A 21214-nucleotide genomic window follows, 5' to 3' on the forward strand; every position below is an offset into this window, starting at 1 on the left:
TGTTCTGGTCCCTGGCTGTGGACCGACATGTGTTCCCTCATGCTGCCCTTTCTGAAGGAGTAGATTTATGATGCCTGAGATGGGGAGGAGGGGTGGAGGGAAACTTTCTACAGATCAAATCATTACACAGTGTAATGAGGTAGAAGAAAATAAATAATAACGGACCTGGTTCTCAAGTCAGGAACTCGGATAAGCAAACTGCAGATTGTAACAATGCAACAGCAAGCTAATGGCTTCCCCTCCCACTCTTGCAGGAGCCATAACTCTCTCTGTGTGAGAGAGAGACTGTCTGAGATGCTGGGGTGGACAGTAGTTTTTGGTGGACTCTAGATCCTGGTTTCCTTGGGGTTTTTCAGGGTTGATGCTTTGCTGGAATAAGTGGGGCAAGGGGAGGTTTGATGTTTCTGTTGTGTGTGGGGTGGGGCTTTGGGGTTTTAATGTTTTCCTGTCATTCATTCTTTGTTCTATTTTTTGTTTTGTGGATGTCTGTGATTAAGGATTTCAGCTTGGAAACTGTTTACATTCTCTGATGATATTTGAGCTATTGAATAAAGTATAATACTACAGAGAGTGCTGACAGGTACAAGGTCATAATGAGGTAGATTAGTCAAGAATCAAGTTTAATATCACTGGCAATGTGAAATTCATTAACACTGTGATAAAGATAGAGAAAACCTTAATTAAATTAGGTATATATCTCAATTATATAGTTAAGTTAAAAGGAGTAGTGCAAAAAAAAATAAGTAGTGAGGTGGTGTTCATGTGTACAATGTCCAGTCAGAAATCAGGTGGCAGAGGGGAAGGAGCTGTTCCTGAATTGCTGTGTGTGTGTCTTCAGGCTCCTGTATCTCTTTCCTGATGGTAGCAATGAGAAGTGGGCATGTCCTGGGTGATAGGATCCTCAATGATAGATGCTGCCTTCCTAAGGTGCCGCTCCTGGAAGATGTCTTGGATACAATGGAGGCTGGTACCCGTGATGGAGCTGACTGAGTTTACAAGTTTCCGCAATTTAGTTCAATCTTGTGCAGCAGCCCCCCCCCCCCCCCCCCCAATACCGGATGGTGATTCAACCTATCAGATTGCTCTCCACGGTGCATTTGAAAACTTCTACAAGTGTTTTTGGTGTCATACCAAATCTCCTTGAACTCTGAATGAAGTATAGCTGCTATCTTGCTGCCTTTATAGCTGCATCCAGGTTAGGTCCACAGAGATAAGAGACTACCTTATCGTACCAGAGTCCAACATTGTCCGTCGCCTTACAGTGGCGGAGAGCCAGTCACAGCTCAAGCTTGGAAACCAGTTGTACCATTTTCAATTTGCGTAATGTAAACGGCTTATTGAGATCAAGGAGAAAAAAAACTGTTTTGCATGCTGTCCATACAAATCATTTCATTACAACAGTGCATTGAGGTTGTGCAAGGGAGACTGATGACAATAACAATATTCTGCATTCTCTTACTGAAAGAGTGCAGCCTGATAAAACCTGAATGGCCTAGATAGAGTGGCTGTGGAGAGGATGTGTTCAATAGTGGGGAAGTCGAAGACAGGAAGGCAGAGCCTCAGATTAGAGGGGTGTCCATTTAGAATAGAGATCGGGAGGAATTTCTTTAGCCAGAGGATGGTGAATCTGTGGAATTCGCTGCCACAGACTGCTGCAGAGTCCAAGTCATTGGGTATATTGAAATTGAAGGTTAATAGGTTCTTGATTAGTGAGGGGATCAAAGGTTATGTGGAGAATAGGGTTGAGGGGGAAATGAAAGTGACATCACAATGAGCTTTTGGCACATTGGCTTTCATTAGAGTATTGAGTACAGGAGTTCAATGGTTCAATTTAATATCAGAATGTATGCAAATAATCTGAAATCTTTGCTCTTCACAGACATCCACAAAACAGGGAAAACCCCCAAGGGATGAATGACCGAAAAACATTAAACCACAAAGACCCTCTCCCTCTCTTGCATGCAGCAGGAAAGCATCATCCCTCCTTCCCCCACCCCATCCCAGCAGAAAGCACCAGCATAGCCCCCTTGCATCTCACTGATGCTGGGATGTTAGCTGAAGTTATTTAAGAGGTATGGATAACAGAAGCACTAGCAGGCTTTTTTACTGGGGTGAAAGGTGAAATATTTCAGCTACCAATCTTCAAACCTGAATGTAGATTAAATTTAAAGTGCTGCTCTGAACAATAGGTATCGAAAAAGCCTTAAACCACAGACTAGACAATGCCGATTAAAATTCATTTAGATGTCTGTGGTGCGGGTACGAATTGAGAGGTGTAGTTTCAAAGAAAGCATTGTGGATGCATTGTAAATATGGAATTGCCCTTTGGTGTCTATCATATAAAAAGTCGGGTGGTGTTGGCCAGCCAGATCTTATCACAGAAAGCGTCAGTTTATGATGCCTGCTGTATCGTGTTTTGTCGAATACAAGCAACTTCATAATGACCAGTACTTTTCTCCGGTGACTTCAGCAAGAAGGACCACTGTGAGGTAGTCCTTCACCAGTCTGTGAGGTAGACTGGCGTCAGGTTTCTTATTGTACAAAAGTTTGATTCGATAACCTAAGAACCTTGAGTCTGGTGGTAAGGCATTTTTGTATCTTCTGCCTGAGGTGAGAGGGGAGAAGAGAGAATGTCAGGGAGATCCTTGATTATGTTGACTGCTTTCACAAGGTGAGGGGAGGGAGGGGAAGTATAGATGGGGTGCATCTGAGGGGAGGCTGTTTTCAGTGATTTGTGTCCACACTCTCAATAAGACCATGACTGGCAATCTGTTCCACTCTTCAGAACAATCCTCATTTGATTTAAAGCCAGTTCTCTAAAGGAAATCTGGAATAAAACAGACCTATCACAATCTTCTGACCTGATCTTTTTGTTTTGCAGTACAATGCAAGACTTAACATTACTAAAACTTGTGCGAGATCTGGTATCAGGTCTGGTAGTATTTCTGGAAAGCTCAAGAATTTCAGGTTGAAGTCTTTGACCTGACACATTAATTCTGTTTCTCTTCCCACTGCCTGGCGTGTATAGAGTGCTCACCCTATCTTCCCACCATCTTGCATGTGTAGAATCCCCTTTGTCCTCACCTACCCACAGGAAGTTCCACATCCAACACTCTATTCTCTGCATCTTCCGTGGGATCGGGAACCAAGCACATCTTTACCCCCGACCCCCCCATTCTCCACTTTCCACAAGGATTGCTCCCTCCGTCATTCCCTTGTCCATTTATCCTTCCCCACTAATCTCCCTCCTGTTACATATCAATGGGCAGAAATGCTGCATCTGCCCATTCACCTCCTCCCTCTCCTTCATTCAGGGCTCAATAGTCCCTCCAGGAAGTCAGCTCTTCACCTGTTGGGGTCGCCTGCTGTATCTGGTGCTCCTGATGCCTCTACGTTGCTGAGATTCGATGTAAATTGGGGACTGCTTTGTTGAGCACCTCTGCACCATCAGCGAAAAGCAGGACTTCCTGGTGGCCAGCAGTTTTCATTCCAATACCCAGTCTGACTTGTAGGTCCACGGATGCCTCCTCTGTCACGGTGAGGCCTCTCTCAGGTCGGAGGAGCAACACCTTGCATTCTGTCTGGGTAGCCTCCAACCTGATAGCATGGACCTCTATTTCTCCAACTTCTGGTAATACTCTTCCTTCGCCCCTTTCCCTCTACCTCTTCTCCTCACCTGCCTATCACCACCTCCTGCTGACCCTTTCTCCTTTTCCTCAAAATCCATTCTCCTCTCCTCCAGATTCCTCCTTCTCCAGCCCTTACATTTTCTACCTATCACCTCAGCTTCTTGCTTCATTCCCCCTCCCCCAATCTACTTAGCTTCAGCAATCACCTTCTTGCTTGTACACATTCCCCCCCCCAACCCACCTTCTATCTTCTGCCCCCCTCTTTTCAATCTTGATAAAGGGTCTCTGACTGAAACGTTTTTTGTGTTTATTCCTTTCCGCAGGTGTTGCCTGACCTGTGTTACTCCAGCATTTTGCGTGTGTTGCTCTGGATTTCTACAGAAACTTAGGTCAGATTCTTGTCCTTGGAGCACTTTGCAGTTCAGCTCCTCGAATGTGTTCCTGTTAGTAACTGGGAGGTGGGGCACGGTAGCGTAGTGGTTAGCACAACGCTTTGCAGTACAGGCGACCCAGGTTCAATCCCCACTGCTGCCTGTTAGAACTCCCTGTGACCATGTGGGCTTCCTACCACAGTCCAAAGACTTAATTGCCCTTAGGATTAAATCGGGGACTGCAGGGTGGGGCTGAGGAGCCTACTTTGTGATCTAATGGGTGAGGGAGCAAAATGAAGCTGGATTGAAAGGTTGCAGGGTGAGAGTCGTACATTCATCTCTTCCTCTTAAACCTTTCCTATCCAAGCATCTTCTAAATGCTGCTGTTGTATAAAAGTTGTGTTCAGTAAGATCTGGGCATCTTGTACTGGCTGAATCACTGTCTGGTATGGGGTGGGGGGGAGAATCTGCAAAGGATTGAAATAAGCTGCAGAGAGTTGTAAACTCGGCCAACCCCATCGTGGGCACTACCCTCTGTGGTATCCAGTCCATCTTAAGGGAGCGATGCCTCAAAAAGGTGGCATCCATGTTTAAGGACCTCCATCATCCAGGGCATGCCCTCTTCTCATTGCTACCATCAGGGAGGAGGTACAGGAGCCTGAAGAGAGACACTCAACGATTCAGAAACAGCTTCTTCCCCTCTGCCATCAGGTTTCTGAATGGACATTGAACACATCAACACCACCTCATACATTTTAATTTGTATGTTTGCTCTATTTAACTATTTAAAATATACAATTAATGTAATTGAGTTTTTTCCTACTATTGTATAGGTTAATTTACTGATTGTCAAAGTATACAACTCTGAAGTTCTTCGCCAGATAGCCATGAAACCAAGAAAGAGAAAGATGTGAGCACAACCTTCAACCCCCAAATCCCTCCTGCACCAGAAAACAGCAAGCGTATCAACCCCCAAATCCCTCCTGCACCAGAAAACAGCAAGCGTATCAACCCCCAAATCCCTCCTGCACCAGAAAACAGCAAGCGTATCAACCCCCAAATCCCTCCTGCACCAGAAAACAGCAAGCGTATCAACCCCCAAATGCAAATTGTGTTGCATTGTATTGCTGCTGCAAAGACAAGTTTTACACCATAGCCTTCAAGAAGGAGCTAGATAGGTATCTTCTGGATAGGGGAATCAAGGGATATGGGGACAAGGCAGGAACCGGGTATTGATAGTAATTGATCAGCCATGATCTCAGAATGGTGGTGCAGGCTCGAAGGGCCGAATGATCTACTTCTGCACCTATTGTCTATTGTCATGTACTGGTGATGTTAAACCTGATTCTGAGGTTCAGCAAGCTGAGGTTTGATCTTTACCGTATTTATTTTTATTCAGAGATACAGCAAAGAGTAGGCTAAGCAGGTGTTCCGCCTTGCCACACTAGCAGCATCGGCGCAGCATTGATTAAAAATTACTCAATTACAATAGGAAATATTAAAAAGTGGTGCAAAAAGTGAGGTAGTCTTCAATGTCCATTCAGAAATTGGATGGCAGAGGAGAGAAAGCTGTTCCTGAATCATTGAGCCCTTTGGACTCCTGTACCTTCTCCCTGATAGTAGCAATGAGAAGGGGGCATGTCCTGGGTGGTGAGGAGTCCTTGATAGATGCTGCCTTGTAGCATCACTCCTTCAAAGATGTCCTTGATAGTGGGGAGGCTAGTACCTGTGATGGAGTTGCAGTTTACAACCCTCTCACCTTTTTCCAACCCTGTTCCTAAATGATCCTCCACACTAGGTAATTAAACAGCTGGTGCAAAATGCACACGCCTGTTTCTGTGCTGGAATGTTCTATATATCAAAAGAAATTTGCTGGACTCTTTGACATGACAAATCTCCTCGAACTCCTAATCAAATATAGCCACTGGCTCTCTGCTGTCCGTAACAGTGCTGGTGTTTAGGGCAGCAATGAAGGTTTTCTATCTCTGCTGGTGTTCAGGTCTACCTTCATCATGTCAGTAGCTTCCTCTGAGTTTTCATTATTGTCAGTCACACAAATCCCGGGTGGAGACTCAGGAATACCGTCACACTCAGATGTAGAAGGATTCTTCATTGCTGTTTCCATAACAGTTTTGTTTTACCAGTCAGGGTTGTTAGTTCTGAGCTGAACCCTCAAACCTGGAGGACCGGTGGACCACTTAGTCTGACCTCTACCCTTTAACCTGTTTGGCATGGGTGACCCTATCAAGAGCCAAAGCGTAAAGCCCTGACTCCAGCCAACGTAGCTGTCTGGGTCATTGAGGCACACAAGCCTCCAAACCCAATGACAAGTATTGATGCCTTTGTACTTGCATCAATATGTTGGGCCCAGGGTAGATCCTCAGAGAGATTGACACTCAGGAACTTAAAGCTGCTCACCCTTTTCACCACTGAGCCCTCGATGAGCAGACTGGGCCTACACTTTTTTTTAGTAGAATTGAGATCTTATTGAAATGTATACTGTTCACCTGTGTGTTGACAGTAGATGCAGGGCTAGTGTTTTCCCCTGGCTGGCAGATCTCAAACTAGAGGCTAGTGTGGAGAGCTCAGAGGTGAGACCCGACACATTGGGAACCACTTTGTCAAGCACCTTCGATCTATTTGCTGCAACCCTCTTAATCTCCTGGTGGCCACCCATTTCAATTCAACTTCCCATCCCCACATTGCCCATAGCCTCTTCTACTGCCACCACAGTGAGGCCGCTCTTGGGTTGGAGAAGCAACACCTCCATATCCCAAAGCAACGTACACAAAGTGCTGGAGGAACTCAGCAAGTCAGGCAACTTCTCTGGAAATGAACAAACAGTCGATGTTTCGGGATGAGACCCTTCATCAGGACTGAGCAGGAAAGGGGAAGATGCCATAAGAAATAAAGTTGGGGGAGGGGAAAGAGGTGGCAGGTGAAGCCAGGTGGATGGGAAAGTTCAAGGGCTGGAGAAAGAGGAATCTGATGGGAGAGTGGACCGTAGGAGAAAGAGATGGAGTAGTGGGCAGTGATAGGCGGGTAAGAAGAGGTAAAGCTCAGAGGGGACTAGAAGACAGGAGGGGGGAGTTTTTTTCACTTTCCAGAAAGAGAAATCAATATTCATGCCATCAGTTTCAAGGCTACTCAGATGGAATATAAAGTGTTGCTCCTCCACTCCAAGCGGCCATGGCCAACGCATTGGGATAGGAATGGGAATCAGAATTAAAATGTTTGGCTACCGGAAAGTCCTGCTTGCGGTGGTTGGTGCAGAGGCGCTGAACGAATCATGTCCCGTCTCAGCCTCCAACCTGATGGCATGAACATTGATCTGTCTAACGTCTGGTGGTAGCCGATGTTTCCCTACCCCTACTTACAGTTTTCCCTCATTCCGGTTACTGTCTCACCCCTTCCTCACCTGCCCGTCACCTCCCTCTGCTTTCCCACTTCCTTTCCTTTCCCCCCCATCCTCTCCATTGCATTCCTCCTTCACCCTGTTCCCTCTTCCACCAATGACCCCTCTGCTTCTTCCCTCCTCCTCTCTTTCCCTCTCACCTGTTACCCAGCAGTTTGTACTCTGCCCCCTCTCGACCTTATTCTGGCTTCTGCCTCCTTCCTTTCCAGTCCTAATGAAGGGCCTCGGCCGAAATGACAGCAATTTATTCCCCGTAGATGCTGCCCGATCTGCAGTGTTTTGTTGGCAAGTTTTAAGAGCAGAGACACCTCCCACAGCCAGCCTCTTCCCCAGGAGGAAGGTATGGAGGGTGGGGAGGGATGTTAGAGGGTTTTTTGTATACAACTATGGGTTTGTGAATATGATGCCAAGGTTTCAATGTAGATTTAATATCAGAGTAGGTATGTAACCTGAAATTTGTCCTCTTCACAGACATCTTTGAAATATAGAAACCCCATAGAACAAAAGAAATATCAAAGCCCCCCCCGCCTCTCTTTGCAGCAGCAAAAGCACGGACGACACCACCCCCCCACTCAACGCCCCCCACCCACACGGTGCGACCATCATCAGCAGCACCAAGGAGTCCATCAAGCTGCAGCTCACAAGCCAGCTCTTCGATATCTCAGACAGGCTCTCGCTCACCATCGAAGGATGGGGATTGCTCGAGTACCAGGGCCCTCCTCCGGCAGCAGCTGGCGATGGGCGGGCAGACTGCCTGCTGTCTCGGTGTTGCAGTCTCCCACTGCTCTTCAGTCCCACGACATTAGCGCGATTTAGAAAGTTCTTGGATAGGCACGTGGGCGATAGATGAGCAGAGGGCCATGTGGAAGGGAAGGGTTAGATTGATCTTGGAGCAGGTGAAAAGGTCAGCATAACATTGTGGGCCGAAGGGCCTGTACTGTTCTGTGTTCAAAAGGGTTGTATATGTATCTCTGAAACCCCAACTAAGAGAATGGAGGCTGTGTAACATGCAGACAGATGGATGATGGGATCTTCAGGCAGTTGGGCAATATGGGTTAGTGTAGTTGTTCAGGTGAAAGGGTTAGATGGGGGGGTGATGCTCCGTAGTGTCTGGTGGGGGGGGGGGTGTAACGCTGCATAGTTTCAGGTGCTGGGAAGGCGGGTGGGGGAGGTAGGTGACGGTACGGTTGGGTTGAGTTGTTCTCCAATCTTGGCGATTCATTTGCAAACATTTTGTCACCATACAAGAAAACATAGTGTGCTGTTCACTTGTTCGTCCTCCGGCTGCTTGGCCTTTATATATTTATCAATCAGTGGATTGGCCGTCATTCCCGAGACCCAGTAGTGCGGTGGGGGTGGGGTCTCACCGCTGATTGGTTGCCCGGTGATCTCTGCGTTGGCTTATGGGATACATATCTGTTAATGGAATTGTTTGCGGAAAGCTGTACTTCTGGGAGTTCTCGCGTGCTTGCTGGCGCCGTGACTTTCGCTGATGCCCGGTCGAATTTATGCCTCACTCTCTCTTCATGGGTAGAGACCAGGGCGAGTTGCTCATTTGTGTTTGCAGCCTGTTGGTTTATAGATCGCCTTGGTGATATTTGGTGCAGTCCACATATTTGATTTTGTAGACCACATTAGTCTTTTCTAATAGCTAGGTTTGTTGTTTTGGTCTGTAAGGTACACTACTCAACGTTGCTGTTGACTTGTGCAGGACTGAAATTCTGTGTTCTTGGAGCAGTCGGGCCACCATTTCTGAGGCCTTTTGGATGTATGGATCCATTTGGTCCCTTCTTGGATGGTGCGTTGTCGACCTTGTAGACGTCTTCATAAGAAGTTCTGTGGATATCCACTTTGTGCGAGTACTTTGGAGAGATGTTTTTCCTCTTTATCCTTCCGCTCCGTCATGCTGCCATGTTTCTCTGCTCTTTGGAGCAAAGATTGGATATAGCAGAGAAAGGTCAAGGGCTGGAGAGGAAGGCATCTGATAGGAGAGTGGACCATAGGAGAAAGGGAAGGAGGGAACTCGGGGGAAGGAACAGGCGGGTAAGAAGAAGCGAAAGGTCAGAGTAGGGAAAAGAGAGGGGAGTTTTTGCTCACTGGAAGGGGAAATCGATATTCATGTCTTCAGGTTGGAGGCTACCCAGATGGAATACAGGGTGTTGCTCCTCCATCCTGAGGGAGGCCTCGTCTTGGCACAAGAGGAGGCCATGGATTGACACATCAGAATAGGAATTAATGTTTGTCCACCAGGAAGTTCCACTTGGTGGGGGTGCTTGACGAAGCAGTCACCCAGTTTATAATGGGTCTCACCAACGTAGGGGAGGCTGCATTGGGAGCACCGGACCCAATAGACGACCCCAGAGGAGTCGCAGGTGAAGTGTCACCTCACCAGGAATGACTGTTTGGGTTGAATGGAGGTGAGGGAGGGTGCAGTAAGTAGTGCAATGAGGCATTTGCTTCAAATCAAATCAGCAAAGAGTGTCTGGGGCAGCCCGCAAGTGTAGTCACACATTCAGCACCAACACAGCATCCCTCTAAACTCACTAACCCTAACCCCAGTTGTACGATGCTGAAGTGTGGGAAGAAGCCCATACAATCACAGGGAGCCCATGCAAACTTCTTACAGGGAGCAATGGGGATTGAACCATGATCTTGGAGTGATTGTGCTAATTGCTATGCTACCATGATGCCCTGCGCTAATTGTAATGAGCAAAGAGCATGTCCTGGGTGTGTTGGTAGTCCTTAATGCTGTAGGTTCTAGCAAATAAGTGACGCAAGGTGTTTTATGTCTTAGAAAAACAGTAACAATGCACTTTTTAAATATAGTGTATAATGTAAGTTTCCACCAAGTACGTTACCCTACAATGCCACCTTTTGAGTGTGGTGTTGTACTAATTGATTTCTGAGGTGTTTGGTTAAACATTTCTCTTGTGATGGTGACCAGACTCCAGAATTATTTCCCTGGCTGACAAGTGTTTTGCCGTGCATTTAAAGATGCTGTACAAAGATTACGTCTTTGCTTTCCTGTGTCTAATTTTTAAGACTTCTGCTCTTAGTCAATACATGGACAAAAGTACTTTTGAGGTCTGTGATTGGAAAATGCTGAGCTGGTCAGGCAGCCTGTGGAGAAGGGGAATGCCCAGCAGTTGAAGCCATGTAATGAAATGTACTTAATGGTTTCACAGGGCAGAGGGAGGGATATGGAGCGTGAGCTGGAATGGGAGCTGAATCCAGATGATTGGGCATGGACATGTTGAATGGTGTAAGAGACCTGAACGGCCAGATGGCCTGCTCCTATTTTCTGTTTCCATGTATTAATGTAGAAAACTGGCTTTCCTCGAGGGGAGAATCTGCACGTTGGTTTTCCTTCGCATACTGTCTCAATTGGTGTCTCCACCACTGATCCCTCTAAGGTGTGCGTCCACACACGTCTTTTGCTACTGGCGCACAAAGGAATTTAAACTGCGCACGAAAAGTTGTCACTCTCTACCTCGTTGGCATGTTAAGTATATTTCAGGATCGTACACAATTGCATTTCCTTTTCCGGTTTCTGATGCGGGTGGTGTTGATAGCGTGGAGTTTGCGGTGATTTGTCTGCAGATTTTTAGAACTGGTTTGTTTATACTGGCTTTTATTGAAATTATTGCTTCACCATGTGGAATTCCAAAGCAGGAAAGTGCGTGAAGCACAAAAGAGACACTAGTTCATTAAAAGCAGAATGGCTTACCATCCTTAGAATAGCGACAGGTTTACTTCAAAAATTCAGTGTGCATGTGCTGTCACCAGGCTAAACAAAAATTACACTGCACAAGATATTTGCGTATACAGGTCTTTACAAATTAGAGGGAACATTGGTCTCCACTGTAGCTTTGTTGACTCTAAAAGTGGGCTGAGGGGTGTTTATGGAGCCAGGGTATGGAATAAACATGAAGCTCCTTGCATGGGTAATCAATAGGAAAAGTTGTAATGTTGTTTTCCTCTGTTCAAATTGCAGCCACTAGCGTCCTTGGCACTGTGAAGTGGTTCAATGTTCGAAATGGGTACGGATTCATCAACAGGTAACTAATTCAATCTGCTTTTACATGTAATACAAGTATGGTTTATTTTGTGTGGTTGTATTTTTACCAGTGTTGTGTACAGGCCTGATGTCTTGTACGTGTGAGGACTGGGCCTCGAGCTGCAGTAGCAACTGTGGGGGGTTGGGGGTGGTGAGCGGGAGGCATCCAGGCTCGGTTGTGGATCAATGGCACGAGTTTTTGAGTTTTTTATTGCGTAATTCTGATACCATTTGTGCTTGCTGTCTTGTGCGTGTGCTTTGTGCTGTGACTGTTGGTAGTATGTTTGCATGTTGTCTCTGGAGTAATGCTGTTTCATTTGGCTGTGTTCTTGAGTATTCGTGTATGGGTCAATGACAATTAAATTTGGATTTTTTGCAGTGATCCTGAGATGTGTTTCATAGGGTGTATTCACTGGAGTTTAGAAGGAGGAGGGGTGATCTCATTGAAACGCCTAGATAGTGGATGTGGAGAGGATGTTTCCCGTGTAGGGGGAGTCCAGGACCAGAGGACACAGCCTCAGAATAGAAGGATGTCTCTTTAGAACTTTGAGTAAATTCGTTAGTCAGAGAGTGGTGAATCTGTGCAATTCATTGTCACAGATGGCTGTGGAGGGACAAGTCATTGGGTATACTTAAAGTGGAGGATGATATATTTTTGATTAGTCAGGGTGTCGAGGGTTACAGGGAGAAGGCAGGAGAATGGGGTTGAGAGGGTTAATAAATCAGCCGTGATGGAATGGCTGATGGGCTGATTGGTTGAATGCTGCTCCTGTCTCTTATGGTTTTACATCCACTGTCCCTCACCATCCACCATGGGCTCGAAAGACATAATTAGTATACAAAGTTGAGGGGTACAAATGCAAGCAGGCTTTTTCCACTGAGGTTGTGTGGGACTGCAGTCAGAGGTTATGGGTTGAGGTTGAAAGGTGAAATGTTTAAGGGGAACATGAGGGGAAACTTCTTCACTCAGGGTGGTGAGAGTGTGGAACGAGCTGCCAGTTGCATGAGAGCTCGATTTCAACATTGAAGAGAAGTTTGGATAGGTATAGTACTGTGCAAAAATCTTGGGCACGTGTATAGCTAGGGTGTACAAGACTTGCACAGTACTGTATTTGTCAACGTGAAACAGAGCAAGTTTGTTAATTTGGCAGGAACAAAGGATGTTGGGAATGCTGAGGGTGGAACGCTGCAGGAGGGGTGTGGGTCAGGTGGCAGAGAGTGTTCCAGGGGCAGGGGGTGGTGTGGGTGTAGCCCTGAGACACCAGGCAAGGTCCAAACAAGTGGTTTATTGATCATTTCAGATTGTCTCTCTGGTGCCTCCCATTCCCTCCCCACTCCCTTCCCCATTCCCAACCATGATTCCCCTCTCCCTGCCCCCTTTCCCACTCTCAGTCCACAATAGAGACCCATATCAGAATCGGGTTTATCATCACTCTCATATGCCATGAAACCTGTGTTTTTACAGCAGCATGATGCAGTACAAGAAGTTACTACAGTACTGTGCAAAAAGTCTTGGGCGTTACATGATTGAGACTTATGCACAGTATGTCACCTATACAACCCTGAGTTTATTTTCTTGTGGGCATTCACAGTAAATGTGAAAAGATACAACAGAACCATACCCAACTGAATGCTCCCGGTTCCTTAACTATGCATATATGCGCCCAAGACTTTTGCACGGTACTGTACAAGGATGGAGCAGTATGCTCCGGTATGCATTGGGAGGGCAGGTCAATGGGACTAGGCAGATAAATAATTTGGTAGGGGCTGGATGGGCCAAAGGGTCTGATTCTGTGCTGTACTGTTCTTTGACTTGATGACTTGATCCATTGTGGGGTTACAAATGCTGGGATATGAACAGGTCTGTATGTCAATGTGTTAAGTAGTTTGTGTTAAATTCATCAATGTATTAAATATTAGCAGAAGTGCCTGTTACGCTGCTGGTATTGAGGGCAGCAATGAAGGTCCTCCATCTCTGATGGTGTTCGGGGCTTCTTTCATCGTGTTAGTAGCTTCCTCTCAGTTTTTACTACTCTCGGTCTGGGGACTCGGGAATACTGTCACACTCAGATGTAGAAAGATTCTTTATTGTTGTTTCTGTAACCATTTTGTTTTACCAGTCAGGGTTGTTGGCCCTGAGATGAACACCCACCCCCCCACCCCACCTAACCTGGAGGACTGGTGGACCACTCTTAGTCTGGCCTTTGACCTGTTTGGCATGGGTGACGCTACCAAGAGCCAAAGCATAAAGCCCTGACTCCAGCCAACATCACTCTCCAGGTCATTGAGGCACGCAAGCCTCCAAACCCTACGACAAGGTTGTGGTCCTCTTGGAGGATTAAATATTATAATTGCAAAATAAATTCTAAAGTCTGTCCTGCAACTGGCTTCCTCTCTACTCTCAGTAATTCTTGTCAGTGTGTGCTTTTTGCTGCATTGCAAAACTAGTGTGTGGAAATAGTTTATTCTGGACTTGGTTTATTATTGTCTCACGTCCCGAGATACAGTGAAAGGTTTGTCTAACAAAGTGTTCGTGCTGATCAGATCATTGCACAGTGTGTTCCAGTATTAATAATGCAGAGCAAAGCTCAGCAGCTACAGAGTGCAGTGCAGGGAAACAATAAGAGGGGAAGATCATAACGAGGTAGATTGTGAGGCCAGAATTCCAATTAATCACAGTAGGGTCCTAATTAATTGTTTGGTCTTGAACAGGTGATTGCAAAGTGTATTGTGCTTGAATAGGGTGATACAATAACAGAGTTCAGTATAAAGTGTAACAAAACACAAAGTGCAGTGTAGGCAAATGATAAAGTGTAAGATCATAATGAGGTAGATTGTGAGGTCGAGAGTCCATCTTATCATACAAGAGTTTTATAACAGTGAGATACACACTGTCCTTGAGCCTGGTGGTATGTGCTTTCAGGATTTTGTATCTTCTCTCTGATTTGGGGAGGGGTTGGTGGTTGGGGTCTTCAGCATCTAGCATTAAAGACCTGCCTGTCATGCCCTATTCTCATTGCTACTGTCAAGGAGGAGGTACAGAAGCCTAAAGGGACACCGATGATTCAGGAACAGCTTCCTGCTGTCTGCCATCTGATTTCTGAATGGGCATTGAACCCATGAACACTATCCCTCGACTTTTTTTTTAAGTTTCCTATCACTAATTTAATTATTTAATATACACACAGTTTAATTCGCAGTTTTCTTTTCTCTCTATCATGACGTATTGCAATGCCCTGCTGCCAGTGATATTAAGCCTGATTCTGGCGGTGCTGCCTGCTTTACCGAGGCAGTGGGAATTGTAGACAGAGTCCAGGGAGGTGAGGCTGGTTTCGCTGATGTGCTGAGCTGCATCCATCATCCTCATCCATTTCTCGTGGTCTCGGGCAGCAAAGCTGCCCTACCAAGCTGCGATGCATCCTGATGGGATGCTCTCTATGGCGCATCGACAAGAATTGCCCAGAGTTGAAAGGGAATAGCAGTGTTTCATGGTGGAATGCTGCAGAGTGTTTTGGTCACTGTCCAATACATCGCGGGCACATCCCTCTGCTGTCCAAGCCTGCCCATTTTCCCATAGCTGCCACTGAGCAGAATGTACGGAAGCCAGAACACCAATGGTCAAACGTTCCTTTCAATATCGGAAAACGTATACATATACAACCTGAAATTCTTACTCTCTGCAGACATCCAGAAAACAGAAGAAAAACTCTAAAGAATGAAAGATGGGAAAGTATTAGAATCCCAAAGCATCTTCCACCCCTAATTGCCTCAGCAAAGGGCGTCAGCCCCCCCCCCCATCAGCTGCCATACAAGGAACAGCAAAGCCCCGAAAGAGTCATGATCTGAAGTCCATCGAAAACCACTGTTCACCCCTAACAATTCGACCTCTCTCACGAATTAAGGAGAGAGGGGTATCATTCCTGCCACAGTGAGTGGGAGACCAACAGCTCGTTGCGATGCTGGGACTTTTGACAGCAGGATACACTGCTGTGCGTTGTTCCTGCTTCCTGTGATGCTTCAGGCAGCGACACCAACTTGGAATTGTATCCCAAAGGTGCCTGTCTTCCAGTCCGCTCCTGGAGATATCAAAAATGCTAGGAACCCACCACTGTGAAAAACCAAACACAAGGAAATCTGAAGATGCTGGAAATTCAAGCAACACACACAAAATGCTGGTGGAACACCAGCATTTTGTGGACTGTGAAAAACCATAGTCTTAGTGCAGCTGTAGATCACAAACTCTGTCAAGATGCCATCTACCTTGAAACGGAAAGGGACGTTAGAAGAGTTTTAAACTGTTTCAATCGTTAGCCCCTCCCTCTCACCGGGTTCAAGAGCAGCAACGTCCCTTCAGCCACTTGGATTTTGAACTAATCTGCTGCAACCCTAATCACTACCTCAGTGCTGCAACACTGTGACCACTTTGCAATACAATGGACTTTTTATTGTCCTTGTTGTACTTGTGCCCCTCCTGGAGAAGTGCAGATGGAATCCATGGGGGGGGGGGGGGGGGGAGGCTGGTTTGCGTGAAGTGCTGAGCTGTGTCCTGGCTCTCGCAGGCTGAGCAGGTGCTGTGCCAAGCTGTGATCAATTCATGTGGGATGCTTTCTGTGGTGGGTAGGCAAAGATGAGTAAGGGTTGACGGGCATTGCCAACACGCCAAATCTCTTTTGCCTCCTGATGAGGTAGAGGCACTGGTGAGCTGCCTTGACTGTGGCGTCGGTGTGGTTCGACCAGGACAGGCTGTTGATGTTCATCTTTGCAACCTCAATGTCTTTGTGGACGGGAGCACGTGCTGTCCCATTCTTCCTGAAGTCAATGGTCAGCTGTTTTGTTTTTGAGCAAAATTGACTGTTAAAACAGTGATTGTTCATTACCAGGGGATGACCTGTACTTGCCCCAAATGTCTGGAGCCGGTAGATAAATCCCCAGGGCCTGATGAGTTGTTCCCTCAGACCTTGTGGGAGGTTTGTGCAGACATTGCAGGGTCCCTAGTAGAGATATTTCAAACATCCTTGGCAATGGGTGAGGTACCGGAGGATGGGAACATAGCTAATGTTCCACTGTTTAAGAAAGGCTCTGAGAAATAACCAGGAGATTGTGGGCTGGTGAGCCTGACATCTGTAATGGGAATGTTTTTGGAAGGTATTCTAAGGGACTGGATTTGAGTATTTGGATAGACAGACTGATTAGGGATGGTCAGCATTGCTTTATGCATCATAGGTCGTGTCAACCCAATCTTGAAGAGTTTTTCAAAGAAATTATCAGGAAAGTTGAGCGCAAGGCAATGGATATTGTCCACATGGACTTTAGCAAAGCATTTGACAAGGTCCCGAATGGGGGGTTGGTCAGAAAGGTTCAGTCACTTGGCATTCAGGATGAGGTTGTAATCTGGATTACTCATTGGCTTTGTGGGAGAAGCTGAAGATCAGTAGTAGATGGTTGCCCCTCTGACTAGTGGAGTGCCACAAAGGTGTATTTAGTATGTTTGCAGGGAAGGGGTTGAGGGCAATGGGACTGAAAGGGGTGGATTTGTCTCTCTGCCTCAGCTCTAAGTGGAGTCCTTTTTCATGTGCTGGCCTTGAAGGCTAATTGGACACTAAGTTCATGTCATCTGACTGCCTTTATTAAATGACTCCCATTTTCCCAATCCACTATCCCTAGAACTCCAAATTCATTCCTAATCCAAATTATTTTGGAATTTGAAAGATCCTGCTTCTACCACACAGACTCGTATTTTGTTAAAAGAACTCTTCCTTCTAGAACCAGGGTTATGCATTCTACAACCTTGAGATTTGTCTCCTTGCGGCAGCCACGAAACAAAAAAATCCAAAAGAACCCATTTATTTAAAAAAACTGTCGAACACCCAATGTGCAGAGGTTTAAAAAAAACTTGTGTGAGTAATAAAAGCAAGGAAGTGGAGTTCTGAACTGAAGCTCCTGAAAGAGGGATCGCTCGTAGACCCGAAGCCATAGCCTCAGTTCAGTGCAGAGCCAAGGAGCAGAAGCCAGACTGGCTCAGTCTATCCCTCGCCTCTGGCCCCGACGTCCACCCTTTTCAATTTGGCCCGGCACTTAAATCGTCATTCAAACATGGGTTCTGTCGCTTCGATGCCCTCAGGGCCTGGACCCCGCTGCCTAGATTCAGCCTGTACTCAACCTTCCTGATCCGGCCCAACGCTTCAATCTATTGAACCTCTGGCATTTCCTGGCTCTCGGGTGAGCTTCAGCAGTGTCATCTCAAACCAGAATCTCTTGGGGGTCTGCACACACTCCCATTTAGCCTACTTTGCCTCTTTATGTCCGTCCCTTTGGGGGGGAAACACTAGACAGAAGAAAACCTCGCCCATGGTGAGGCCAAAGAGCATCGCTTGAGGTGATGAGCGAGACGAGGAGGGGGAATGCAGTTTGGGACGTATTGCCTCGGGGTGGTGGAGGCAGACGCACGACACGTGTATCGGGGTGAGAATTTGAATTGCCAAGGCATGGAAGGCAATAGAGCCAGTGTTGGTCAATTGGGTTGGTATAGGTGAAAACTTAGTTGCCATAGACATTGATGTGCTGCATCGGGAACGACGTTTTACCACATCCAGGCTGGAGTTGGTGCTTCCCCCAGTGTTCGATCAGCAGAAGTCAAGCTCTACTGTGGTCAACTGCAGATTTCCGCACTATTCGTGGACTTTTTGTGTTGCTGTATCTTGCAGATAACTTGTATGCTTGCTATCTTGTATGGGCGATGTGTGCCTTGTGCTGTGTGTGAATGTTGGTACTGTGTTTTGCACCTTGGCCCCTGAATGATGCTGTCTCATTCAGCAGTATGGTTGACTGACAATTAAACTTGGATTGAACGGGTTGCTTGTTTTTGTGCAAGGTGACCCTGACAACTGAACTGTTGTAGAGATATCTTTGCTTTTTATTCTAACCAACATTGTGAATGGTGACCCTCGGGAAGCGCCTGTGTCCAGTTTTACACCCACAGAATTCTGGGGGAGCTCAGCAGGCCAGGCAGCATCTATGGGAAAGAGTAAACATTTCAGACCTTCATCAGGACGGGAAGGGAAGGGGAGAAGTAAGAAGATGGGAGAGGAGAGGAGGACGACAGGGTGGTAGGTGAAACCAGGAGAGGGGAAGTGTGAAGTAAAGAGCTGGGAAGTCGATTGGTGAAAGAGACAAAGGGCTGGAAAAAGGGGAATCTGATAGGTTGAAGACCATGGAAGAAAGGGAATGGGGAGGAGCACCAGAAGGAGATGATGGGCAGGTAAGGAGATAAAGTGGGATTTATCTGGGATTTTGTGTGGTGTTCCTCTGGATTTGCAATATATGCAGATTTTCTCATTTTTGTGATAACCGAGTTTGCCTTGTTCTCCCCCCCCCCCCCCCCCCCCCGCACCCCAACCCCCTTAAGCCAATCTTTTTTAATTCTATGCAAACACAGAACCAATAAAAACATCGGCCTCAATCAGCGGGGTGGCTGGTTGGGAGATTGTTAATTCCCTCGTTAAAGAACCAGTGTTGACTGGGTGCCCTGGTTGGGATTGGTCAAGAATAGTGTTCCTGCTTCAAAGTTCTGGAGACCCGGATTCATTCTGACCTCTGGCACTCTGTGTGGAGTTTTCACGCTCTCCCTGTGTGGGTTTCTCCTGGGTATTTGGGCTTCAGTCCTTCTCTCTCCGCCCCCTCAACATCTCAATGACACGTGGGGTTCGTGGTTAATCGGCTGCTGGAAATTGCCCCAGTGCAATCTGAGGGGAGTTGAGGGAATAAGAGAATCCAATGAATGTAGAATTGGTTTTGATCCCATCACCCAGGGCATGCCCTTGTCTGCAGTATTTGAGGAACTCAGGCCAGTGTCATTGTCTTTCAGGAGGGTGAAATTGGCGAAGTATTCAAAGACATTTTCACCCTCTCATTGCTACAGTTGGAAGTCCCCACCTGCTTCACAAGACCGACAATTATACCAGTGTCCACAAAGAGCAGGGTGATCTGCCTTAACATCTGTTCCCCAGTGGCACTCTCATATATGGTGGAGAAATGCTTTGAGAAGTTGGTCATGGTGGCTGGAATCGACTCCTGCCTCAGCAAGGACCTGGACCCACTGCAATTTGCCTATCACCACAATAGGTTAACGGTGAATGAGATCCCGTTGGCTTTTTCCTGCAACATTGAATCACCCGGACAGCACAAATACCTATGTCAGGATGCTGTTTATTGACTATAGTTCAGTGTTTAACACAGTCATCCCTTCAGTTCTCATCGAAAAGCTTCAGACCCTGCGCCTCTGTACCTCCATCTGCAACTGGATCCTCGACTTCCTAACCGGAAGATCACAATGTGCTGATTGGAAATAACACCTCTACCTCATGACATTCAACACTAGTACACCACAGGGATGTGTGATTAGCCCACTGCTCTACTCTCTCTACACCAATGACTGTGTGGCTAGGCACAGCAGCTCAGAAGGCATCTATAAATTTGCTGATGGTACAACCATTTTTGGCCAAATCTCAGATGCTAACAAAAGGTATTACTGGAGCAAGATGTACTAGCTTGTTTAAGGGTAGTAGCAACCTTGTACTCAACGTCAGTAAGACCAAAGAGCTGATTGTGGACTTCAGAAAGGGTAAGAGGAGGGAACACAAACCATTCCTCACAGGGGGATCAGAAGTGGAGAGGGTGAGCAATTTCAACTTCCTGTGTGTCAATCTCTGAGGATCTAACCTGATCGCAACATTTATGCAGCTAAAAAAGGCAAGATAGCGACTATATTTAATTAGGAGTTTGAAGAGATTTAGTTTATCACCTAAACACTCAAACTTCTGCAGATGTACAACGGAAAGCATTCTGACCGGCTGCATCGCTGTCTGGTATGGTGGTGGGGGTTCGGGGGAGGGCTACTGCACAGTACTGAAGTAAGTTGCCAAAAATTGTAAACATGCTGGTGATATTAAACCTCATGGTGGAGATACAGCAGGCTAAAGAGTTGTACATTATAAAATGGGCTATATGAGGTAGCGTAGCCTTTTGGCCAAACTTACCCGTGCTAGTCAAGGTGCCTACCTAAGCTTGTCCATTTCACCTAATTATCCCCCTAAACAATCAGTTTCCAACCCTTTTTTTTAATGGCACGGGCCCATACCATTAATCAAGTGGTCTGTGGACACCCAGGTTGGGTACTCGTGCTCGGAATCTTTCCTGTCCACATATTGTTCAAATGTCTCTTAAATGTTAATATCCCCAAGCGTTGTTGCCAATATCTGTCTTTCAACCAACGCTGAGAGCAGCCATCTTGTTTCAATATGCACAGCAAGGTCCCACAGTTTCTGAAGTTACAGAAATCATTGTAAATGCTCAGTTGAAGTTTTTGTGCTTGAAATCTTCAGTGAATAGTTTTTGCCATGGTGTTTGTCTCAATTAATCCTTTTTCCTTCTCCCCCCTCAGGAATGACACGAAAGAAGATGTCTTTGTTCACCAGGTATGTCTTTCTACTGATGATGCTTGTTCTCTTGAGACCATGGTAGCGAGTGGCTTCTGTGTTCTAAGATTTTTGGAGAGGTGGGGGGTGGTGGCAGGGGATAGAGTGAAGAGTTGACCTTCTACTTCCAACCCAAAGTTAACACCAAACGCCGCAGGAATTTCAGGCTGTTGACTGATTTACAGATGAGTTTCATTCAGATTGGGTTTCACAAGGAAGCAATGTGACACTTTGTAGAGACCAATAGTGCTTGTGCCACAGGTGGACTT

General features: G+C 46.4%; 1 protein-coding gene across 2 annotated transcripts in view; it reads left to right on the forward strand.

Moving 5' to 3' along the window:
* LOC132396910 (Y-box-binding protein 2-A-like) overlaps window positions 1-21214 on the forward strand; it is a 46785-nt gene that overhangs the window by 1935 nt on the left and 23636 nt on the right. For both annotated transcript variants that reach the window (XM_059974995.1, XM_059974996.1), the window contains exons 2-3: window positions 11410-11473; window positions 20912-20945. In XM_059974995.1, the coding sequence (XP_059830978.1) occupies window positions 11410-11473; window positions 20912-20945 (98 nt within the window). The remainder of the gene's footprint in view (window positions 1-11409; window positions 11474-20911; window positions 20946-21214) is intronic.

The sequence above is a fragment of the Hypanus sabinus genome, chromosome 7 (genome assembly GCF_030144855.1).
Source record: "Hypanus sabinus isolate sHypSab1 chromosome 7, sHypSab1.hap1, whole genome shotgun sequence".
Lineage (NCBI taxonomy): Eukaryota > Metazoa > Chordata > Chondrichthyes > Myliobatiformes > Dasyatidae > Hypanus > Hypanus sabinus.